General features: G+C 45.8%; 1 protein-coding gene and 1 long non-coding RNA gene across 11 annotated transcripts in view; one reads left to right on the top strand and one right to left on the bottom strand.

Moving 5' to 3' along the window:
* LOC133509358 (steroid 17-alpha-hydroxylase/17,20 lyase) overlaps positions 1–26,109 on the bottom strand; it is a 93,550-nt gene that overhangs the window by 39,258 nt on the left and 28,183 nt on the right. Inside the window, exons 10-11 of one of the 6 annotated variants that reach the window (XR_009797315.1) lie at positions 16,365–16,487; positions 16,020–16,067 (exon numbers count right to left, since the gene is read on the bottom strand). The exons of 3 other annotated variants lie outside the window; for them this stretch is intronic. Coding sequence is in view for 2 of the 3 variants with exons in the window: in XM_061836200.1 (XP_061692184.1) it covers positions 15,927–16,067 (141 nt within the window). In the remaining variant the exon portion in view is untranslated. Of the gene's footprint in view, positions 1–15,383; positions 16,488–26,109 lie in introns of those variants that run through there. 2 more of the 6 variants (XM_061836200.1, XM_061836205.1) reach the window with 2 other exon arrangements.
* Positions 9,591–26,072, top strand: LOC133509361 (uncharacterized). 5 transcript variants are annotated; one of them, XR_009797318.1, is made up of 5 exons: positions 9,591–9,865; positions 10,891–11,056; positions 11,903–12,508; positions 25,656–25,752; positions 25,851–26,072. It is a non-coding gene; the product is annotated as an uncharacterized LOC133509361 (long non-coding RNA). The 5 variants fall into 5 exon arrangements; XR_009797317.1 differs by lacking the exon at positions 9,591–9,865 and having other exon boundaries at positions 9,905–11,056; XR_009797320.1 differs by lacking the exon at positions 9,591–9,865 and having other exon boundaries at positions 9,914–11,056; positions 12,370–12,508.

The following is a 26,109-nucleotide window of genomic DNA, read 5'->3' as shown; positions in this document are numbered from 1 at the left end:
CCAAAAGGGACTAAACTTTACAATCACAAGTTAATCACGTGTCACACAGAAAACCAGATGCAGTTTATAAAAAAAATAATAAAGCATCCAGAGACCAATGCTTGTATTGTGCCAACTGGCTCGTAACATTACAAGGCCAAAAAAAAAAAAACATACGATGAAGGGTAGTTTATTAAAAAAATCCCTTGGTGATGTCGCTGAAATCTCATGTCCTGAAAACAGAAATCTTAAACAAATGGTGTCAGACCTTCAAATGAATATCGGACATTAGCATGTCTACCGACTTGCAGTTGCACTCAGATCTCCATTCATGTGAGTATTTTACTGTTGGATTTGATGAGAATTTTATGGAGCCCCTAAAGGGACAATGGGAAGAAAAAAAAAACAACCTAGTAAGTTACTCATTGTAATGAGAAAGTTACTCATTGTAATGAGAAACCTCCTTGTATCGTGTTATTTTATCCAAGAACGTTTATAAACATCTGCCCAGCTCTGTGGGTACAGGTGGATGTATACAAAATGCAAGGAGGATGGATAACATGTCAAGAAAGAAGATGTGCGCTTAATTTTAAAAGAACTTGATCCAAGACGTGTTGAACTCAGAAGGAGGAGACTCCTCCATTGATGAAGCTATTTCGCAAAAGGTCCCAATTACATTTGGTATTTCGAATCATATGATAAACTGAAACCATTTGGGATATGTATTAATGACTGCATTGATGGATTTTCCCCACAAAAATATCTGGAGGAATGCGTTCACACCCAGCAGTGACCCAAAAATCATTGGAGGGTGCTCCATGGAGGCAGTCCACAGATTAGGTGGTAGTCCAAGGATTGCCAGAGGTGACCGGGGCACAGAGATTATGAAAGTCAGAGACTTTCAGCGATATCTCTGTTGCAACATTCATGATGGCACCAGTATTGAATGTTATATCAAAGGTGCAAGCACAGCTAATCAGCGCATAGAGAGTTGGTGGGCCTTCTTCAGAAGGGAATCAATTGAATTCTACATCTTGCTCTTTACTGACTTGAAAGACCGTGGTTTGTTCGAAGGGACACTTTGGACAGAAATCTCATTCAGTTCTGCTTCCTGGGAATAATTCATGTACACTGAGTAATTTAATGTTCGATTTTTGAAAATGCTTAGGGTATAGGCCTATTTATCCTGGATCCACAACAGGAAGTTACATTAACAAAGTAGTTGCTCTTATATTTAACTATTTGTGTATATATTCATTTAAAGTAGAGTAGTAAATCAGATGCACTTGTAATCGATGCAATGATTATGACCCTCTGTGTTACCTAAATAGAGGGTGCAGTGACTCTTGGCCTGCACTGTATTTTTAGCACAATACTTAGTTTTCACGTCAGTCTGGAGCTGTATATGATACTGACAGATCTGAAGCCATGCATCTAATTTTCTGCTCTTGGACACTTTATTTCATGTTATTTTCCCCCATTTGCTGAATACAAACAACAACTTTTAAAATGATTTTGTTCAAGATATCCTGTCACCAAAATGCCCAACATAACATGAATAATAAATTGTTCTCTTACTATCTATAATGCAGCATCATTACCCCCTTCTCCAGGATGAATTAGATGAGACCATCCGTATGTGGGATGCACACATCATCAGACAGTCGAAAAATCCCAGGGTATCCAGTGGCCATCCCCAAATCATGTACGCGTTCCCAGAACTCTACTCAACTTAAGATTGCATATCCCCAGTTGACAAAACTGATCTACAGTTGGTTTGGAATGACTGCAGATTTCGTCCAGCAATGCCATGTGACACAGACATGTACAACATCGGTAATATTCTGATGGTGGAGTCACAGATGGATCTTTCAGCTGATCCTTATCAGGCATTGGATCTGCTTCATTTGCGGCATGAGATAATGCCCTCTAATTTCTGACCTAACTACCTTTGGACTCGTTAACTGAACATTTGTTGAAACAGGTATTCACAATTCAACAAGAAGAGAAAGAAGATGAGGAAACCGGATCCATCGTCAGAAGAAAAAGAGGAATGCACAGAGCCTACAACTGAGTGTAGGGACTTTGAATGTTGGGACTATGACAGGAAAAGCTCAGGAGTTGGTTGACATGATGATTAGGAGAAAGGTTGATATTCTGTGCATCCAAGAGAGCAGGTGGAAAGGAAGTAAGGCTAGAAGTTTAGGAGGAGGGTTTAAAATATTCTACCAAGGAGTAGATGGGAAGAGAAATTGAGTAAGGGTTATTTTAAAGGATGAGCTGGCTAAGAATGTCTTGGAGGTGAAAAGAGTATCAGATCAAGTGATGAGACTAAAACTTGAAATTGAGGGTGTTATGTATAATGTGGTTAGCGGCTATGCCCCACAGGGAGCATGTGACCGAGAGTTGAAAGAGAAATTCTGGAAGGAACTAGATGAAGTAGTTCTGAGCATCCCAGACAGCAAGAGAGTTGTGATTGGTGCAGATTGTAATGGACATATTGGTAAAGGAAACAGGGGCGATGAAGAAGTGATGGGTAAGTACGGCATCCAGGAAAGGACCTTTGGGGGACAGATGGTGGTGGACTTTGCAAAAAGGATGGAGATGGCTGTAGTGAAAACGTATTTCCAGAAGAGGGAGGAACATATAGTGACCTACAAGAGCGGAGGTAGAAGCACGCAGGTGGATTATATTTTGTGCAGACGATGTAATCTGAAGGAGGTTACTGACTGTAAAGTAGTGGTAGGGGAGAGTGTAGCTCGACAGCATAGGATGGTAGTGTGTAGGATGACTCTGGTGGTGGGTAGGAAGATTAAGAAGACAAAGGTAGAGCAGAGAACCATGTGGTGGAAGCTGAGAAAGGAAGAATGTTGTGCGGCCTTTCGGAAAGAGGTAAGACAGGCTCTCGATGGAAAGCAGAAGCTCCCGGAAGACTGGACAACGACAGCCAAGGTAATCAGAGAGACAAGCAGGAGAGTACTTGGTGTGTCTTTTGGTCGGAAAGGGGAGAAGGAGACTTGGTGGTGGAACCCCAAAATACAAGGAGTCATACAAGGAAAGAGATTAGCGAAGAAGAAGTGGGATACTGAGAGGACTGAGGAGAGGCGAAAGGAGTACATCGAGATGCGACGTAGGGCAGAGGTAGAGGTGGCAAAGGTAGAGGTGGCAAAGGCTAAACAAGAGGCATATGAAGACATGTACACCAGGTTGGACACGAAAGAAGGAGAAAAGGATCTCTACAGGTTGGCCAGACAGAGGGATAGAGATGGGAAGGATGTGCTGCAGGTAAGGGTGATTAAGGATAGAGATGGAAATGTGTTGACTGGTGGTAGTGTGCTAAATAGATGGAAAGAATACTTTGAGAAGTTGATGAATGAAGAAAATGAGAGAGAAGGAAGAGTTGAAGAGGCAAGTGTGAAGGACCAGGAAGTGGCAATGATGACCAAGGGGGAAGTCAGAAAGGCACTACAAAGGATGAAAAATGGAAAGGCAGTTGGTCCTGATGACATACCGGTAGAGGTATGGAAGCAATTTGGAGAGATGGTTGTGGAGTTTTTGACCAAATTATTCAACAGAATACTAGCGGGCGAAAAGATGCCTGAAGAATGGAGGAAAAGTTTTTTTTTTTTTAAGAACAAAGGGGATGTTCAGAGCTGTGGGAACTATAGAGGAATAAAGTTGATGAGCCAAACAATGAAGTTATGGGAAAGAGTAGTGGAGGCTAGACTCAGGACAGAAGTAAGTATCTGCGAGCAACAGTATGGTTTCATGCCTAGAAAGAGTACCACAGATGCATTATTTGCCTTGAGGATGCTAGTGGAAAAGTACAGAGAAGGTCAGAAGGAGCTGCATTGTGTCTTTGTGGATCTAGAGAAGGCCTATGACAGAGTATCAAGAGAGGAACTGTGGTACTGCATGCGTAAGTCTGGTGTGGCAGAGAAGTATGTTAAAATAGTACAGGACATGTATGATGGCAGCAGAACAATGGTGAGGTGTGCCTTAGGTGTGACAGAGGAATTTAAGGTGGAGGTGGAACTGCATCAGGGATCAGCTCTGAGCCCCTTCCTGTTTGCAGTGGTAATGGATAGGCTGACAGATGAGGTTAGACTGGAATCCCCTTGGACCATGATGTTCGCAGATGATATTGTGATATGCAGTGAAAGCAGGGAGCATGCAGAGGAACAATTACAAAGATGGAGACATGCACTGGAAAGGAGAGGAATGAAGATTAGCCGAAGTAAAACAGAATATATGTGCGTGAATGAGAAAAGTGGAGGGGGAAGAGTGAGGCTACAGGGAGAAGAGATAGCGAGGGTGGACGACTTCAAATATTTAGGGTCAACAATCCAGAGCAATGGTGAGTGTGATAAGGAAGTGAAGAAACGGGTCCAAGCAGGTTGGAACAGCTGGTGAAAGGTGTCTGGTGTGTTATGTGACAGATGAGTCTCTGCTAAGATGAAGGGCAAAGTTTACAAAACAGTGGTGAGGACGGCCATGATGTACGGATTAGAGACGGTGGCACTGAAGAAACAACAGGAAGCAGAACTGGAGGTGGCAGAAATGAAGATGTTGAGGTTCTCGCTCGGAGTGACCCGGTTGGATAGGATTAGAAATGAGCTCATTAGAGGGACAGCCAAAGTTGGATGTTTTGGAGACAAGATTCGAGAGAGCAGACTTCGATGGTTTGGACATGTTCAGTAGCGAGAGAGTGAGTATATTTGTAGAAGGATGCTGAGGATGGAGCTGCCAGGCTAAAGGGTGAGAGGAAGACCATAGAGAAGGTTTATGGATGTGGTGAGGGAAGACATGAGGGCAGTTGGGGTTAGAGAGGAAGATGCAGGAGATTGGCTAAGATGGCAAAAGATGATATGCTGTGGCGACCCCTAACGGGACAAGCCGAAAGGAAAAGAAGAAGAAGAAAGGTATTCACAATGGTTTACTGCAGAGGTGGCAACACTTTTTTTGTTACAGGCCACACTGTGTTTGTGCTTTCTCTCAGAGCACTACTTTCATTGTGCATCACCATTAATTAATTAATTTAATTAACTAAGTAATTAACTAATCAATCAATCAATCATGTAATTAATTTATTTATTTTAAAAAAATGTACTGGCCCCAAAAAACAGTTTTTGCTTCAATACAACTCACGTGTTTTAGTGATTTTTTTTTTGTGAATATTGACTTGCTTATCAGCGTGTTACAGCCTTTTCATCGTGGTATTTCATTGTGTGGCAGACGGAAAAAGGGATCTGACACTTCAGGCATTGTTTACCTTTTTCTGGGCATTCAGCTAATTTACTGTGGTATCCTCCACACTTGTTACATATCTTTACACAGGTCTTTGGGCTGTCATTATGCCTACTAGCACCCGCAGTGAAACTTTGCTTTCCAGGTTTGCTGGACCTCACGGCTGTCGCTAGCCATAGCCTTTAGCTGTGGTTTTGATAACTCGTGGGAGCGGGCTATGTCTGGCCCCTGGCTCAGTAACTTTTCACTCACACTCTGTGAGTTGGTAGCGTTATGTGGTCTCTGACCATCTCATCGCTGTTTGTGTAGGTGCAGTCTTTAACCAACAGCTCGAGTTCTGTCACAAAATGCTCAAATGACTCACAGTTACCTTGCACCTTCTCGTGAATCTTAAATCTAGCAAATATGGGGTTTGCTTTTGGAGTGAGGTAATTGGAAATTTTTTCATAAGTTTTTAGCAACATATCTTCGTCTCTGGTCAGTGTCCACGTATTGCTGAGATCCTGTCCTTTATCGCCGATCCACACCAGCAAGAAACTGCACTTTTCCTCTTCAGTTGTTTTTAACTGGTCCCGTGGACATGATTTCAGCGTGTTGCTTGAATCTCTGCTACGCATCTGGTAAACTGGATGAGTTGGAACACCGAACGCCTCCTCGTCATCTTTGTTCGTTTTTTTTCCCCGAGTTCATTCCCCACCTGTGAATCTGTAGTTATACTGCCGTCACTCTGACACCATGTTATGATCTTGCTATCGTGTAATTGAATAACGTAGACGTGAATTCAACTGTACTTTTTAATGTGGGTGATATTTATCTCACTTTTTCCAAACCTCTCTCGCTCACGTCCTTATCATCCTGTCATCGCGCCCCGCTGACGTGAACACAATCACACCCCACCTGCTATTTATGATAAGTACTACAGCTCAATCTAATAATAACAAGACAATACTTGCTCTCGAGTTTCACATGTGGCTTCTTTCTTTATTCCTCACTCCACCACTAGTGGCTTAATCACCTCTGGTTACAGTGTTCATTTGTCAAAGGATTTTTAAGATAAAAGATCAAATGATAACTGTAGCCAAAACATTAGAGTATATACTTTTATCACTTCCCAACCAACAAAGAAAGGTGTGACAGATGGGTATCTGTCATGAAGAGGGAGAACTGGGCGCCCACCATGTACTCTCAACTGTGCAACTGTCATGGCCCTGCCGGTCCCTGTCATGGCTGTGCCGGTCCCCGATGCGGCACGCACCTGCCGCAATCAGAGGAGACGCACACCTGCGCTTTGTCTCAAGCAATCACGTCTGATACATTTAGGACTACACATACAGTCTGGCCTTTGCCAGATCGTTACCTTATGCCTTGTTCCCGCAATTTCCTGATCCTGTTCTTGCTTTCTTGTGTACTGACTCCTGCCTGCCGACTGACCTGCCTCTTATGCCTGCTGATTCCATAACTGCTGCTTCCGTGGATTGCTTGTTCTTGACACCAGACTGAATAAAGACGCTTCCCAAACTGCCTCTGCGCCTCCTGAGTTCTGCATTTGAGTTCAACCCCGTGTTGTGGTCGTGACAGCAGCAGGCATTTCATTTCTGGTAGCTCCATGTTCTGTACATATGTATGTTGGTGGTAGTGGTGGTGGTGAGGGGATTGCTGGTATCTTTTCCGTATATCGTTGTTTGTGATAATTGTCCAACTGTTGTGCAATATCTGATACTGTCGAGTTTAGGTCCGACGATGACGAGTCCGCGATAAGTAAACGCGATCTTGCCGTCAAAGATGGCATTGTGAACAAAAACACGTGTTCGGCGTGACATCATTGAAAAGTATCTATTAAAACAACTGTGCTCTTCTGGTCCCTCCTCGAGCCGTCACCTTATCGGGGTGGGGGATTTTTTTTGTCTCGATGATCCTAGGAGTGAAGTTGTCTGGGGCTTCATGCCCCTGGTAGGGCACCCATGGCAAACAGGTCCTAGGTGAGGGATCAGACAAAGTACGACTCTATGATGACGACAAAAATTGGATCTTGGGATCCCTTGCCCGGACGCGGGTCACCGGGGCCCCCTCTGGAGCCAGGCCTGGGTGTGGGGCTCGAAGGCGAGTGCCTAGTGGCCGGGCCTGAACCCATGTGGCTCGGACAGGCACAGCCCGAAAGCGTAACATGGGTCCCTCTTCCCATGGGCTCACCGTCTGTGAGAGGGGCCTTCCCCTGTCAGAAGAAATTTCAACTCCCACCTCCGAAAGAACTTTGCTCACATCCCAGAGGAGGAAGGGGACATTGAATCTGAGTAGACAATGTTCCGCACCTCCATTGCTCAGGCGGCTGACCGGAGCTGTGGCCGTAAGGTGGTCGGTACTTGTCGTGGTGGCAACCCATGAGCACGTTGGTGGACACCAACATTGAGGGATGCTGTCAAGCTGAAGAAGGAGTCCTATCGGGCATTTCTAGCCTGTGGGACTCCTGAGGCAGCTGATAGGTATCAACTGGCCAAGCAGAATGCGACTTCGGTGGTCGCTTAGGTAAAAACCCGGGCGTGGGAGGAGTACGATGAGGCTATGGAGAACGACTTCAGGATGGCTTCGAGGAAATTCTGGTCCACCGTCCTGCATCTCAGGAGGGGGAAGCAGTGCACTGTCAACACTGTATAGTGGGGATGGGGCGCTGCTGACCTCAACTCGGGATGTTGTGAGTTGGTGGGGAGAATACTCGGAAGACATCCTCAATTCTACCAACACGCCTTCCCACGAGGAAGCTGAGTCTTGGTGCTCAGAAGCGGGGTCTTCTATTTCTGGGCTTGAGGTCACCAAGGTGGTTAAAAAGCTCATTGGTGGCAGGGCCCCGGGGGTGTCTGAGATTCGCCCGGAGTTCCTAAATGCTCTGGATGTTGTGGGGCTGTCCTGGTTGACACGCCTCTGCAACATCGCGTGGACATCGGGGACAGTGCCTCTGGATTGGCAGACTGGGGTGGTGGTCCCCCTTTTCAAGAGGGGTGACCGGAGGGTGTGTTCCAACGATAGAGGGATACACTCCTCAGCCTACCTGGTAAGGTCTACTCAGGGGTACTGGAGAGGATGGTCTGTTGGGAAGTCGAGTCTCAGATTCAGGAGGAGCAATGCGGTTTTCGTCCTCGCCTTGGAACAGTGGACCAGCTCTACACCCTTGGCAGGATCCTCGAGGGTGCATGGGAGTTCGCCCAACAAGTCTACATGCATTTTGTGGATTTGGAGAAGGCATTCAACCGTGTCCCTCGTGGAGTCCTGTGGGGGGTTCATCGGGAGTATGTGGTACCGAATCCCCTGATAGGAGGTGTTTGGTCCCTGCACAACTCCTGTCAGAGTTTTGTCCGCATTGCCGGCAATAAGTCGGATTAGTTTCCGGTGAGCTGTGATCTCCAGCTCTCACTGGAGCAATTCGCAGCCGAGTGTGAAGGGGCTGGGATGAGAATCAGCACCTCCAAATCTGAGATTATGGTCCTCAGTCAGAAAAGGGTGGCGTGCCCTCTCCAGGTCGGGGATGAGATCCTTCCCCAAGTGGAGGAGTTCAAGTATCTTGGGGTCATGTTCACGAGTGAGGGAAGAATGGACCGGAAGATCGACAGACGGACTGGTGCAGCATCTCTTGTGATGCGGACTTTGTATTGGTCCGTTGTGGTAAATAGGGAGCTAAGTCGAAAGGCGAAGCTCTTTATTTCCTAGTCAATCTACGTTCCTACCCTCAACCTCATGAGCTGTGGATCATTACCGAAAGAACAAGATCCTGGATATAAGCGGCTGAAATGAGTTTCCTCCACAGGGTGTCTGGGCTCTCCCTTAGTGATAGGGTGAGAAGCTCAGTCATCTGGGAGGGGCTCGGTGTCGAGCTGCTACTCCTCGGCATTGAGAGGAGCCAGATGAGGTGGATGGGGCATCTGATTCAGATGCCTCCTGGATGCCTCCCTGGTGAGGTGTTCCGGGCATGTCCCTCCGGAAAGAGACCTTGAGGACAACCCAGCACATGCTGGAGAGACTATGTCTCTCAGCTGGCTTGGGAACGCCTTGGGATACCTCCGGAAGAAGTGGCTGGGGAAAGGGATGTCTGGGTATCCCTGCTGAAGCTACTTCCCCCGCGACCCGACCCGGAAAAGCGGTAGATAATGGATGGATGGATGTTCTTCAGGTTATTGCTGGAATAATTGTAAATATAGTTATCATACATTTGCTTTGCTATAAAGGAAGTGCTTTGCTGCAATGAAGAAATGCTTTGCTATAGACCTTTATACAGCAATTGACCCCTCCGTGGATATTGCGCAATCCGCGTCACTGACCAATCAGAGGCCAGAGATCTGCATAGACCAAAGCCCGTTTTTGCTCCCGCCATTTTCTCTGACAACATTGAATGGTCCAGTATAGGTTTAGTTAGCGTTTTATCGCGTATTTGGGTTATTTAACAAAAAATATGGTTAAGAGGTGTAGTCACGGACTTTGTAATAGTGACGACAGGTATCCAGAAAGGCTAGTTGGTGGAGTTCGATTCGTACCCTTTCCAAAACCGAAGACCCTGTACGAAAAATGCCTTCGATGGATCAAACTTTGTGGAAGACCGCATCATCAACTAAATCCATCTAATATCAACCGGAACACATATGTTTGCACGAAGGTATGCCCTATATTTGATTTTCAATACATGTCTCGTATAAATGAATTCGAAGTTCTTCGCTAGCATAACACTGCTGCGTGTGAACGATTGCCACACTTATTCTTTGTTGAGCGATATTTAGCGATGATCGGACTGCACAAACGTATTGATTTCTTGCTGGCTCGCGGCCGAAGCTTAACCAGACTGTGTTTGCACGAAGGTATGCCCTAAATTTGATTTTTAATCCACGTCTCATATAAATGAATGAGACGTTCTCCGCTAGCACAACAGTGCGACGTGTGAACGATTGACACACTTATTCTTTGTTGAGCGATATTTAGCGATGATCGGACTGCACAAACGTATTGATTTCGTGCTGGCTTGCGGCCGAAGCTTAACCAGACTGTGTTTGCACGAAGATATGCCCTAAATTTGATTTTTAATCCACGTCTCGTATAAATGAATGAGACGTTCTCCGCAAGCATAACATTGCTACGTGTGAATGATTGGCACACTTATTCTTTGTTGAGCGATATTTAGCGATGATCGGACTGCACAAACGTATTGATTTCTTGCTGGCTTGCGGCCGAAGCTTAACCAGACTGTGTTTGCACGAAGATATGCCCTAAATTTGATTTTTAATCCACGTCTCATATAAATGAATGAGACGTTCTCCGCTAGCACAACAGTGCGACGTGTGAACGATTGACACATTTATTCTTTGTTGAGCGATATTTAGCGATGATCGGACTGCACAAACGTATTGATTTCTTGCTGGCTCGCGGCCGAAGCTTAACCAGACTGTGTTTGCACGAAGATATGCCCTAAATTTGAATTTTAATCCACGTCTCGTATAAATGAATGAGACGTTCTCCGCAAGCATAACATTGCTACGTGTGAATGATTGAATGAAATCAGAAGCATGGCGTCTCTCTCAGTTAAGAATGTATTTTATTTAGAATCTATAATATATCGTTGATTTGAATGAAATCAGAAGCATGGAGTCTGTCTCAGTTCAGAATGTGTAGTCACGGACTTTGTAATAGTGACGACAGGTATCCAGAATGGCTAGTTGGTGGAGTTCGATTCGTACCCTTTCCAAAACCGAAGACCCAGTACGAAAAATGCCTTCGATGGATCAAACTTTGTGGAAGACCGCATCATCAACTAAATCCATCTAATATCAACCGGAACACATATGTTTGCACGAAGGTATGCCCTATATTTGATTTTCAATACATGTCTCGTATTAATGAATTCGAAGTTCTTCGCTAGCATAACACTGCTGCGTGTGAACGATTGCCACACTTATTCTTTGTTGAGCGATATTTAGCGATGATCGGACTGCACAAACGTATTGATTTCTTGCTGGCTCGCGGCCGAAGCTTAACCAGACTGTGTTTGCACGAAGATATGCCCTAAATTTGATTTTTAATCCACGTCTCGTATAAATGAATGAGACGTTCTCCGCAAGCATAACATTGCTACGTGTGAATGATTGGCACACTTATTCTTTGTTGAGCGATATTTAGCGATGATCGGACTGCACAAACGTATTGATTTCTTGCTGGCTTGCGGCCGAAGCTTAACCAGACTGTGTTTGCACGAAGATATGCCCTAAATTTGATTTTTAATCCACGTCTCGTATAAATGAATGAGACGTCCTCCGCTAGCACAACAGTGCTACGTGTGAACGATTGACACACTTATTCTTTTTTGAGCGATATTTAGCGATGATCGGACTGCACAAACGTATTGATTTCTTGCTGGCTCGCGGCCGAAGCTTAACCAGACTGTGTTTGCACGAAGATATGCCCTAAATTTGATTTTTAATCCACGTCTCGTATAAATGAATGAGACGTTCTCCGCAAGCATAACATTGCTACGTGTGAATGATTGAATGAAATCAGAAGCATGGCGTCTCGCTCAGTTAAGAATGTATTGTATTTAGAATCTATAATATATCGTTGATTTGAATGAAATCAGAAGCATGGAGTCTGTCTCAGTTCAGAATGTATTGTATTGTATTTGCCATTTTTACTGTCTGTCTTACGTCAGCGCACGTGGCGTGACGTCACTTCAGGAGGCGTGGTTAAGTGCCCTGTACGGAGGGGTCAATTCAACAGGAAACAGATCTGCGCTCAAAAGAAGAAGTCGCTGGCTGCAGAAGACCAGACAGAGCTAGACTAATGGAAGGCACTTAGAGAATAACTTTTAAATGACTTCTGCCGTACTTACGAATTCTAAAATGCTTATGAATGTTATTTCCATTTCCTCATCTGACATATGACACAATAATTCAATCGAAACAATGCTTATGCCTTGCCCCATTTGGGGATGATGTAATTGTGAATGCAAGTAAAAATAAGCGGCCGGGGAGAACTGCTTCAGAGCGTGGTGGAGAATTGTGGGATGCAATTCTCTTCCGTTCTTCTTTTAAGTAAGCAAACTGGTAACAAGTGCCTCCTTATTTTAAACGGTTTTAACTAAATGTCACCCTGATTGACCCCATTTGGTCCTTCGAGCTGGATCCCAAGATACCTGAGGCTTCCAGAGGCTGAGCCGGACGTCCAGATAAAAACCGTGGCTACAGGTTTGGAGACCCTTTCCTAGAGACTGGGCGTCGGCTCTGTGTCTGGGAACAAAAGGTTGATGGATAACCAGGTAGGAGGGCAACTCGTTGGTGAGTAAGATTCTCTAACACTCAACAGGCGATTTTAGTTACAACTGCGCTGAGGAGGCAAAGGCAAGAATTCTCCACCACTTGTGGTAGAAGTTTGAGAATTACCTCAGGCAGATAGGAATTGTCACCCTATTCAGGGAAATGTCACAATAGTCACAATAGGGGAACCGCTGACTTCTAAATTTGTGAAAAATGGGGAACGCAAACACTAAGGCCATAAACAAAGAGGATCCTAAACAAAAGTTAACATGTAAAGAATGGAAGTTTGAAGAGAGGCAATGTCCTTCTAAAATTCTTCTTTTCCTTTCGGATTGTCCCGTTAGGGTTCGCCACAGCACGTCATCTTTTTCCATCTAACACTAATCCCGAACCACCAAATGCCATCACATCTTCCCTCACAACATCCAGCAACCTTCTCTTTGGTCTTCCTCTCGCTCTTTTGCCCGGCAGCTCCATCCTTAGCACCCTTCGACTAATATATTCACTCTCTCGCCTCTGAACATGTCCAATCCATCGAAGTCTGCTCTCTCGAACCTTGTCTCCAAAACATCCACCTTTGGCTGTCCCTCTAATAATCTAATTTCTAATCCTATTGAACCTTCTCACTCTGAGAAAAAACTCAACCTCTTCATTTCTGCTACCTCCAGTTCTAGTTCCTGTTGTTTCTTCAGTGCCACCGTCTCTAATACATACGTCATGGCCGGCCTCGCCACTGTTTTATAAACTTTTCTATTCATCCGAGCAGAGACTCTTCTGTCACATAACACACCAGACACCTTCCTCCAGCTGTTCCTAACTGCTTTGAGCTGTTTCACTTCCTTACCACACTCACCATTGCTCTGGATTGTTGACCCTAAATATTTGAAGTCGTCCACCCTCGCTATCTCTTCTCCCTGTAGCCTCACTCTTCCCCCTGCACCCCTCGCATTCATACAAATATGCGGTTTTGATTCGGCTAATCTTCATTCCTCTCCTTTCCAATGCATGTCTCCATCTTTCTAGTTGTTCCTCCACCTGTTCCCTGCTTTCACTGCAAACCACGATATCATCTGTGAACATCATGGTCAGAAGGGATTACAGTCTAACCTCATCTTGTCAGCCGATCCATTACCACAGCAATAAGGAAGGGGCTCAGAGCTGATCCCTGATGCAGTCCCACCTCAACCTTAAATTCTTCTGTCACACCTAAGGCACACCTCACCATTGTTCTGCTGCCGTCATACATGTCCTGTACTATTCTAACATATTTCTCTGCCACACCAGACTTACGCATGCAGTACCACAGTTCCTCTCTTGGTACTCTGTCATACGCTTTCTCTAGATCCACAAAGACACAATGTAGCACCTTCTTACCTTCTCTGTACTTTTCCACTCAAGGCAAATAATGTGTCTGTGGTACTCTTTCTAGTCATGAAACCATACTGTAGCTCGCAGATACTTACTTCTGTCCTGAGTCTAGCCTCCACTACTCTTTCCCATAACTTCATTGTATGGCTCGTCAACTTTATTCCTCTGTAGTTCCCACAGCTCTGAACGTCGCTTTTGTTCTTAAAAATGACAACTAGCACACTTTTCTTCCATTCTTCAGGCATCTTCTCGCCCGCTACTATTCTGTTGTATAAGATGGTCAAAAACTCCACAGCCACTTCTCCAAATTGCTTCCATACCTTCACAGGTATATCATCAGGACCAACTGCCTTTCCATTTTTCATCCTCTGTGTGCCTTTCGAGCTTCCCCCTTGCTAATTATTGCCACTTCCTTGTCTTTTACACTTGCCTCTTTGACTCTTCCTTCTCTCAATTTCTCCATTCATCAACTTCTTGAAGTATTCTTTTTTTTTTCTATTTAGCACACTCGTCGTACCAGTCAACACATTTCCATCCCTATCCTTAATAACCCTTACCTGCTGCACATCCTTCCCACATCTATCCCTCTGTCTGGCCAACCTGTAGAGATCCTTTTCTCTTTATTTCGTGTCCAACCTGCTGTACATGTCATCATATGCCTCTTGCTTAGCCTTCGCCACCTCTACCTTAGCCCGACGTCACATCTCAATGTATTCCTTTTGCATCTCCTCAGTCATCTCAGTGTCCCACTTCTTCGCTAATCTCTTTCCTTGTATGACTTCCTGTATTTTGGGGTTCCACCACCAGATCTCCTTTTCCTCTTTCCTACCAGAAGACACACCAAGTACTCCCCTGCCTGTCTCTCTGATCACCGTGGCTGCAGCAGTCCAGTCTTCCAGGAGCTCCTCTTGTCCATCGAGAGCCTGTCTCACCACTTTCCGAAAGGCCACACAACAGTTTTCCATTCTCAACTTCCACCAAATGGTTCTCTGTTCTACCTTTACCTTCATAATCTTCCTACCCACCACCAGAGTGATCCTGCAAACCACCATCCTATGCTGTAGAGTTACACTCTCCCCTACAACTACCTTACAATCAGTAACCTCCTTCAGATTACATCTTCTGATCAAAATATAATCCACCTGCGTGCTTTTCCCTCTTCTCTTGTAGGTCACCCTATGTTCCTGCCTCTTCTGGAAAAAGTGTTCACTACAGACATTTCCATCCTTTTTGCAAAGTCCACCACTATCTGTCCATCAAAATTCCTTTCCTGGATGCCGTACTTACCCATAACTTCTACTGTTCCCTTCTCCAATATGTCCATCATAATCTGCACCAATCACATCTCTCTCTCTGTCTGGAATGCTCAGAACTACTTCATCTAGTTCCTTCCAGAATTTCGCTTTCAAGTTGAGGTCACATCTAACCTGTGGATTGTAGCCGCTAATCACATTATATATAACACCCTCAATTTGAAATTTATTATATATATTATTTATATAAATTCACTTGATCTGATATTCTTTTCACCTCCGAGACATTCTTAGCCTTTAGAGTTACCCTTACTCCATTTCTCTTCCCATCTACTCCATGGTAAAATAATTTAAGCCCTCCTCCTAAACTTCTAGCCTTATTACCTTTCCACCTGATCTCTTGGATGCACGATATCAACCTTTCTCCCAATCATCATGTCAACCAACTCCTGAGCTTTTCCTGTCATAGTCACATCATTCAAAGTCTCTACACTCAGTTGTAGGCTGTGTGAATTACTCCTCTTCTGCCAACGAATCCGGTTTCCTCCACTTTTTTGTGTTTGATCCACAGTCACTGAAGTCACTTAGATGCCCTGCAGGTTAGCGGTGCCGGGGGCGGCATTGTTGACCTGGCCCACGACCGATCCGGTATGGGATTCTTTCTAGTGTAGATGTAACCTAAATGTCACTACAGGAAACTGTAAATTTTGATTAATTTAGTTTGAACAAAAAACAAAACAAAACATTTTTTAAACAAGTTGGCAAGAATTATTACAATAACTGTTCCATACTCAGTATATTACAGACGATTCCATGGTTTACCTGCATTGAGCAACTGGGTGCTGGATCTAGAGCAAAAAGAGATTTCTGAGTGAGCCACTTGGTTGTTTCCAGTCCTGTTGTGCCGATGTCTGCAAGATCGTCTCCTCAAAGATCGTCTCTGCATTGGCAATTAGCAAGAAAGTCGTTAGATCAGCACATTGTAGGTTTATATCGTCATCCTGCCCCATTTTTGCTCCTCTTCCCCCCCAAAAATATAGGGGGCTGGCCGGTCGACGACAGGTTAGAGCAACTGCCTCACAGTTCTGTGGACTGGGGTTCATCGGGCACTCTGGTTTCCTCCTACAACCCCAACCAATGGGGACACCCCAGGCAGCTTGAGTAGACTGACTTGGAAGGCTGGATGAATCCGGATTGATTTCGGGAGTTTCAGCTTCATAGTGACTCGGTTATTCACCTTTGTGATCTGGGGCCGTCATCCTCTTGCGGTCCGCCACGGCCTTATAGGAGCGTCCCTTGTGAAGAAACATCTTTCTGGCTGGCTCCCAGGTCCGTTTACAGCGTCTCACCATGGCTAAAGCTGATGGCACCGATGAGTCGGTGTCTAAAGATGGGAAGAGGGTGGGGTAGCCATGTTGGAAATGGAAGGGAGACATACCTGTGGACGCAGAGGGAAGGGAGTTATGCGAGTACTCGACCCACCTTAGCTGCTTACTCCACGAGTTTGGGTCACAAGTGGCCAGCCATCGGAGACCAATCTCCAGATTCTGGTTAACTCGTTTGGTCTGGCCGTTGGACTCTGGATGATGGCCTGAGGAAAGCGTCACGGTGGCCCCTATGAGAGTAAAATTCCTTCCAAAAACAGGAGACGAATCGGGAACCCCTGTTAGATACCACATCAGGGGACAAGCCATGATACCTGAATACCTTGTCCATCAGGAGCTCGGCTGTCTGCTTGGCGGAGGGGATTTTAGGTAGTGGGATAAAAAGAACCATTTTGGAGAAGCGGTCCACCACTGAAAGGACAATGGTGTACCCTTGCTAACCCGAAAGCCCGGTCATGAAGTCTAGTGTGAAGTCTAATGTGTGACCATGGACGTTGAGGAACGGGCAGAGGGCGTAACTCTCCTGAGGGCCATTGCCGAGAGGGTTTGTTTGCTGTGTAAACCGGGCACGCATTGATGTACTCCCTGACGTCCTTTTTAATATTTGGCCATCCAAAACGTTGCTCTATTACCGACCGCGTTTTCGCCATGCCCGGGTGACACACAGTGCGGTTTGTGTAAGCCCAGTCAATTACCCTTCCCCTTAGCAGGGGAACAACATTTAGCCTGTCATCGGGGCAACCTTCAGGGCTGAGAGAGTCCTTATCCAAATCTTTATCTTGAGTCTCGATTTCCCACATGAAGACTGAGACGAAACTGGTGTCGGGGAGGATAGGGGCGTAGTTGGACTCGGTTCTCTCCCCATCATGCATACGCGACAGTGCATCGGGTTTCCCTTTCTTCATCCCCGGCCGATAGGTCATCACAAAGTGGAACCGCGTAAAAAAGAGTGCCCACCTTGCTTGTCTGACGTTTAGCCTCTTTATTGATTTAATATATTCAAAACTTTTGTGGTCCGTCAGAACCAAGAACGGAACCTGTGTCCCTTCTAACCAACGTCTCCATTCTGACATGGCTGTCTTGACTGCAAGCAGTTCGCGGTCTTCAATGTTATAGTTTCGTTCCGCTGGAATTAGCTTTTAGGAAAGGAATCCATAGGGGTGTAGTCTTCTGTCCTTGGGATTTCTCTGTGAGAGAACTGCCCCCATCCCTGAATCTGACACATCGACCTCGACAACAAACTGCCGATTAGGATCAGTCAAGATGAGGACCGGAGCTGAAATAAAGCTGGGTTTGAGCTTACGAAACGCCGCCTGGCAGGCCGGATTCCAAACGAAGGAAGTGTGGGGTGAGGTTAGCGCATGCAATGGGCCTGCCACAGTACTAAAGTTGTGGATGTATTTGAAGTAGAAGTTGGCAAACCCAATAAACCTCTGTACCTCCTTGCGAGGAGTAGGAGTGTGCCAATGAAGGAGGGCCTCGACCTTGCAGGGATCAATTCGTATCCCCCCCCCACCCCCCACACCCCCGCCAAGACAAAGCCAAAGAATGACACTGAGGGTTGGTGAAACACTTTTCAGCGTTGACATACTGGTCCTGATGCAACAGCTGCTGTAGCACCGCACGGACATGCCCGACATGGGATTTTTTTGTCCGGGGGAAAAAATCAGGATGTCATCTATGTACACAAAAGCATATATGTTAAGCATTTTGCGTAAGATCTCATTGATGAAATTCTGGAACACGGCTCGTGCCATCGTGAGTCCGAAGGGCATCACCAAGTATTCATAGTGTCCCACGGGAATGTTGAAGGCAGTCTTCCACTCACCCCCCTCCCTTATGCGGGCCAGGTGGTACGCATTCCTCAAGTCCAGCTTGGTAAAAATCCTTGCCCCCTTTAACAGTTCAAAGGCCATGGCAATGAGGGGAAGAGAGTACCTGTTTTTTTATAGTGACGTCGTTCAGTCCCTGGTAATTGATACAGGGCCACAGGATATGGTCCTTTTTTTCCACGAAGAAGAAGCTGGCCGCGGCCGGTGACGATGAGGGCCGGATCAGTCCTGCATCCAGCGACTTTTCTACGTATGCCTTCATGGCTTGATGCTCTGGACCTGAAAGAGAGAATAATCTCCCACGAGGGGGTGACGAGCCAGGCAGCAGGTCAATGGGGCAGTCATATGGCCTGTGGGGAGGAAGTTACTTGGGCTTATACTTAGAAAATACTTCCCTCAGGTTCTCATCTCGCGGGGACTTGGGAGGCCTCTTCCCTCTCTGCCTTCAGGGACGAGAGGCATGTGTGTGCGCACTCGGCCACCCAGGGTATGATTTCTTTGGTCGACAGTCAATATGGGGGTTGAGTAATTTCAGCAAAGGTTTCCCCAGGAGTAGGTTATGACCTGGGGTTTCAAAAACATGGATGCTGATGCGTTCCGTGTGTGAGTCCTGAAATTTCAGGGTGAGCAGCTCAGTTCGGCGGGTTATCTCGCTGAGGAAGCTGCCATTTACCCCGTAAGCCTTACAGAGAAGTTGTACTGTGAAGGTCCTCAGGCCCATGTTTTTGACCAGCTGAGAACTTAAAAGATTGGCGTCCGAACCCAAGTCTATGTACGTTGTTGTCTTAAGAGACTGTCTTCCCGAACACAAGGTGACACGAGAAGGCCTTTGGTCCGTACTATCCTGAATGATGTTGAGACAGACCTTTATCTGGATTCGGGGTGAAGTTCCAGCTGGTTTGCTTGGACAGCAGGTTACAGTGTGCCCTGACTGCTCGCAGTAGAAGCCTCTCTGACCGTCTCTCTGCCGAAGTAGACATTCCTCAGGTAACAGGCAGGGGTGGCCCGGCTGCCTGGGTTTCTCCACTTCGTCGGACGTACCTTGAGGAGTGTTGGTGTCCCTGATATGCGTCGACGTGTCCCTCCGCCAGGCACTGTCTTGCACATGTTTCATGAGTCTCTTGTCTATTTTCAAGGTCAACGTGATGAGTGCATCCAGATCTGCCGGCAAGTCCGGCGGGATCAGCTGGTCCTTTACCGTGGGATCCAGCCCTTGAAAGAACGCATCTTGGAGTGGCCTGCTGTTCCATTGGCTTTCGGCTGCAAGAATGCGGAAGTCAATGGCGTAATCAGAGACCTGGCGCTTGCCTTGCTGCAGCGTGATATCGGAGTTCACCGCATTGCTTTCAGGGGATGCGTACTGGAACACTTGCGGCATGGCTGTAATGAAGGACGCCCACATTTGGCACGTATCTGTGCCATGGCTCCATTCCTCGGTAGCCCAGGCTTCTGCCCTTCCCGTGAGGTTAGAGATCACGAACGGAACTTTGGACCTGTCGGTGGGAAAGGCGGCAGACTGCAACTCAAAATGTAGATCACATTGGAAGCTGAAGGGCTTAACATTGCCCGAGTCCCAGGAAAACCACTCCGGGCAGGAGAGTGGTGAGCAGCAAGGGAGCTGACTCGGGTGTACGTGGAGCTGCCGCGGCACCTGCTGGATCCTGACATGCGCCAGCTCCACTGGACGGGGGTGCGATCAGAGTAATTATCTCCTGCAGCTGGCGGGTAACCATCTGGAGGACTCCTTCAAGTTTGGCGAGGCGTCGACCTTGGAGCTGGAGAGCGTGGCGCACTGGATCCAGGTCGGTTTGGTCCATGTTATGGCCAGATCGTTCAGTCATGGCCAGAACTCGGGAATGAACCCAAATGCATGACTCACGAGGCTGAGGAGCAGTTTTGAAAGCGTCTTTATTCAGTTCGAGGTGAACACACAGGCAGGCAGTCCACGGAGCCAGCAGTAGCAGAATCGGCAGGCGTAAGAGACAGGTCAGGAACGAGTCGAGGTTCGGTACACAGGGTAGCAAGAGCATTGACAAAGAGTTGCGGGAACGTGACATAAGTACAATGATCTGGCAAAGACCAGACTGCACGCGTGGTAATATATACTTGAGCCGTAATTACTGGGACGAGGCACTGGTGTGTGCATCTGATGACTATGGCAGGTGCGCGGCGCATTGGAGGCGGGTACACCCATGACAGGGCCTGGCATGACCATGACAAACTCTCCGTACGTTCCCGAACCTTCCTCTGATACTAAATAAACACGTCTTTAACAGTCTCGCTTCCATCCAGTTTTTTGTTTGTCAGGGTTTTCCGACAACAAAATGCTCCCCTAATGTCCCTTTAGGTGCTCCGTAGAATTGTCACATACAAGACAAGACTTGGTTGAACTGGTAGTTTGTCTATTTGAGAAGGACACAATTAAATTTTTTTTTAAATTACTGGCCTGTGGTCTTGGTACTCTGTAGGAGTCAATTTTTCTTTTTAGCATATTCGTGTGTGACATTTAAAATAAATCTGACTGAGCAAAGGTATTTGTGTGAGAAGGGAATAATGTTCATCTCTATGATTTGGCTCTTTGCTGTTACACAGTAAAAAAATGTGGCTATTCTTGTCTGACTGGGTGGCCACCCCTGCCTTATGGCCCCGTCACACCATGACGTTCTGGTCAGTGTTCTCTAGCATTTGAGGAAATATTGGTAGTCGCCCATGGTCGCCAGGATAGGGCCAGAAGAGCATTGTTTAAATGCTAGTGAACGTCAATGATCGGTGGGAATCGACGGAGAACGCCAGTCTGGAAAAAAAAGTTTTGAACATGCACAAAAGTTCTCACCAAGACCAGCGTTCATCAATGTTTAATTTTAAATGGTGCAGAACGTTCAAGAACGTTTGGGGAATGTTTTACTAACGTTCAGCGAGCGTAGCAGGCGTTTGGCTATCGCTAGTCAGTCGTTAATCTAGCGTTACTTGGTTGTTACTTAATCGTTTGCTTTGCAGTAAACGACTCACTGGCGACCTGTCAACGACCACTGAACAATCCCCTAGCGCACACAGCCTGTAACTAAAGTCAAAGGAACCTCCTTTGGCGTCCATTGAGCGTCATTTGAGCGTTTCCCGAACGTCCATGCATATGGCTTATGGCTTACTTGCAGCGCTAGTTGCTGAAGTCCACACCCCACCTTTTTTTCCGTCTTGGCGGCATGATGCTGACTGTTCAAACTCATGAGAACAACTGAAGTATGAAATTTCCGTTTTCGTTCCCGTTCCACTGTAAAAATTACACGCCAGCAAACGCTATTCTGTCGTTATTCACCCGTTTAGTCACACGCTCAACACGCTCGTCTAACGTTGACAAATTGCTCGTCGCGCGCCAGTGATACATTAGCACACGCCAATGGTTTTTAGGGGTATCTTCTTTGGTCGCTGTTACACGCTTTTTGTGCATTAGACACACGTTAGTCATGCGTTACACACACTAATCACACGCCAGATGTGTCATCCTCATTTGAAAACGCTGAAAAATAGAACGATTGAAATATTGAGAGTACGTTGGCCAGAACGTCATGGTGTGACGGAGCCTTTAGATGCTTTATCATTATGTTGTTCTACTGGCTCCATGTGTATAAAATTTTGTACAAGTGACCATAGATAATTGTTTTGTTTTGTCTTTTTCTCTCTCTCACTTTAATATAATTCTTCTTCTTTTCCTTTTGGCTTGTCCCGTTAGGGGTCGCCACAGCATATCATCTTTTGCCATCTTAGCCAATCTCCTGCATCTTCCTCTCTAACCCCAACTGCCCTCATGTCTTCCCTCACCACATCCATAAACCTTCTCTTTGGTCTTCCTCTTTCTCTTTTGCCTGGGAGCTCCATCCTCAGCATCCTTCTACCAATATACTCACTCTCTCGCTTCTGAACATGTCCAAACCATCGAAGTCTGCTCTCTCGAATCTTGTCTCCAAAACATCCAACTTTGGCTGTCCCTCTAATGAGCTAATCCTATCCAACCGGATCACTCCGAGCGAGAACCTCAACATCTTCATTTCTGCCACCTCCAGTTCTGCTTCCTGTTGTTTCTTCAGTGCCACCGTCTCTTATCTGTACATATTGACTGGCCTCACCACTGCTTTGTAAACTTTGGACTTCATCCTAGCAGAGACTCTTCTGGCACATAACACACCAGACACTTTCCGCCAGCTGTTCTAACCTGCTTGGACCTGTTTCTTCGCTTCCTGACCACACTCACAATCGCTCTGGATGGTTGACCCGAAATATTTGAAATCCTCCACCCTCGCTATCTCTCTCTCTATCTTCCTGTAGCCTCACTCTTCCCCCTCCACCTTTCTCATTCACACACATATATTCTGTTTTACTAGTCTTCATTCCTCTCCTGTCCAGTGCGTGCCTCCATCTTTCTAATTGTCCCTCTGCATCCTCCCTGCTTTCACTGAATATCACAATATCATCTGCGAACATCATCGTCCAAGGGGATTCCAGTCTAACTTCATCTGTCAGCCTATCCATTACCACTGCAAAAGGAAGGGGCTCAAAGCTGATCCCTGATGCAATCCCACCTCTACCTTAAATTCTTCTGTCACACCTAAGGCACACCTCACCATTGTTCTGCTGCCATCATACATGTCCTGTACTATTTTAAGATACTTCTCTGCCACACCAGACTTACGCATGCAGTACCACAGTTCCTCTCTTGGTACTCTGTCATAGGCTTTCTCTAGATCCGCAAAGACACAATGTAGCTCCTTCTGACCTTCTCTGTGCTTTTCCACTAGCATCCTCAAGGCAAATAATGCATCTGTGGTACTCTTTCTTGGCATGAAACCATACTGTTGCTCGCAGATACTTACTTCTGTCCTGAGTCTAGCCTCCACTACTCATTCCCATAACTTCATTTTGTAGCTCATCAACTTTATTCCTCTATAATTCCTACAGATCTGAACATCGCCTTTGTTCTTAAAAATGGGAACTAGAACACTTTTCCTCCATTCTTCAGGCATCTTTTCGCCCGCTAGTATTCTGTTTTCTTCATTCATCAACTTCTCAAAGTATTCTTTCCATCTATTTACCACACTACTTGCACCAGACAACACATTTCCATCTCGATCCTTAATCACACTTACCTGCTGCACATTCTTCCCATCTCAATCCCTCTGTCTGGCCAATCTGTAGAGATCCTTTTCTCCTTCTGTTGTGTCCAACCTTGTGTACATGTCTTCATATGCCTTTTGTTTAGCCTTTGCCACCTCTACCTTTGTCCTACGTCGCATCTTGAGATACTCCTTTCTCCTCTCCTCAGTCTTCTCAGTGTCCCACTTCTTCTTCGCTAATCTCTTTCCTTGTATGACTCCCTGTATTTTGGTGTTCCACCACCAAGTCTCCTTCTGCCCTTTCCTACCAGAAGACACACCAAGTACTCTCCTGCCTGTCTCTCTGATTACCTTGACTGTCGTAGTCCAGTCTTCCGGGAGCTTCTGCTGTCCATCGAGAGCCTATCTCACCTCTTTCCAAAAGGACGGACAACATTCTTCCTTTCTCAGCTTCCACCACATGGTTCTCTGCTCTACCTTTGTCTTCTTAATCTTCCTACCCACCACCAGAGTCATCCTACGCACTACCATCCTATGCTGTTGAGCTACACTCTCCCCTACCACTACTTTACAGTCAGTAACCTCCTTCAGATTACATCGTCTGCACAAAATATAATCCACCAGCGTGCTTCTACCTCCATTCTTGTAGGTCACTATTATGTTCCTCCCTCTTCTGGAAATACGTGTTCACTAAAGCCATCTCCATCCTTTTTGCAAAGTCCACCAGCATGTGTCCCTCAAAGTTCCTTTTCTGGATCCCGCACTTACCCATCACTTCTTCATTGCCCCTGTTTCCTTTACCAATATGTCCATTACAATCTGCACCAATCACAACTCTCTCGCTGTTTGGGATGCTCAGAATTACTTCATCTAGTTCCTTCCAGAATTTCTCTTTCAACTCTAGGTCACATCCTACCTGTAGGGCATAGCCGCTAACCATATTATATATAAAACCCTCAATTTCAAATTTTAGTCTCATCACTTGATCTGATACTCTTTTCACTTCCAAGACATTCTTTGCCAGCTCTTCCTTTAAAATAACCCTACTCCATTTCTCTTCCCATCTACTTCGTGGTAGAATAATTTAAACCCTGCTCCTAAACTTCTAGCCAAACTACCTTTCCATCTGATCTCTTGGATGCACAGTATTTCAACTTTTCTCCTAATCATCATGTCAACCAACCCATGAGCTTTTCCTGTCATATTCTCAACATTCAAAGTCCCTACACTCAGTTGTAGGCTCTGTGCATTCCTCTTTGTCTTCTGACGACGGATCCATTTTCCTCCTCTTCTTAACACATAACATGACCAATAATTATACTTAGTCAACTCTGCTTACCACCCCTAAGGTAAGAGGCGGAACTTTATTTGAAATAACATTGATAAACAACTATGCGGCAGTCACCTAGGCATGAGGGCAGAACTCCATGTGTGCCTCCCAAAGAATCAATTAAGCACTATTTTAATTCCTTGGCTCAGCGTAATTGAACACTCAAACAAAGGGGCTCTACAAGGAATAAGGTATAGATCAAATAAATGGCACCTGACAAATAATATACGAGAGACCAGGTGGAACACCCTGGTGGCAGACGAAGGTCATAGATGGACCCCTCCTGGGGAACATCGTCATATTCTGGGCATCACAAACACCTCACGACCTTGGTTAAGACAGAAATAGGCCTTACAATACAGGTACATTTAACTAAAGGTTCAATTGTCCCCCCGGATTTTTAGCCTTCTACCACATCTTGTTGGGGATTCCATCTATGGGCTTATGTCAAAGGAAACCCCCATTCCCTTCTCATCATTTGCCAATTTTACACTACCCTAAACCCGAACACCATACAAGAGTCCGTATACTATGGAGAGAGTTGAATTATTTCAACCGAAAAAGCGTGATGAACATTTTTTGGCAGTGACAGGTATTTCACGAATAGGAAACAACTGGTTGTTATTAATAGGGAATGCAGCTAACATGCTAAACTATAGTTGCATCACCTGCATGGGCCTGAGGTCACTACTACGTGTAATTTCCAGCAGAAATCCTCACACAGTGTACCCTGGAAGTAATGACTAAAACAACTCCAAACACCACATGTCAGAAATGGAATAGTGTTTATCCAACAACTAAGGCAGTAAATGATAAACCAATATTTTCTATTGTTGCATTGGCTATCTTCTCTGGCTATCTGTGTTAACTTCACAGGAACAGGTGTTCAGGTGGGAAGTCTCAACAAAACATGGTGTCATGATATCCACTGGCAAACTGCCCCACTGCTCCCACGCAGCGATGTGTGCTGGAGGTGTGTTGGTCAAAAGTTGTATGACACACTGATAAATGCAGGAGGAACGTGTGCACTGGTATCACTGCTTTTATCTGTGACTGTTTTTCTATCCACAGCAGAGGATGTACAATTGGCTGGATCCATCTTTGGACCTCGGCTCGGTTTTTCCCAAAGGTGAAACTCCTCTTGGAAAGATGGAGATCCGACATACATTGATACAATTGGCATTCCACGAGGCGTACCAGATGGGTATAAGTTGGCTAACCAGATTGCTGCAGGATGTGAATCCATCTTGTTACGGATAACCCAGAATAAAAATGTTGACAGAATCTACTACATACATGACGATGTACAGAAACTAGGTAACTATATGAA

This window comes from Syngnathoides biaculeatus, chromosome 12, assembly GCF_019802595.1.
Source record: "Syngnathoides biaculeatus isolate LvHL_M chromosome 12, ASM1980259v1, whole genome shotgun sequence".
Classification (NCBI taxonomy): Eukaryota; Metazoa; Chordata; class Actinopteri; order Syngnathiformes; family Syngnathidae; genus Syngnathoides; species Syngnathoides biaculeatus.
The sequence above is the reverse complement of the archived record's forward strand: the minus strand, read 5'-3'. Positions and strand labels throughout refer to the sequence as shown.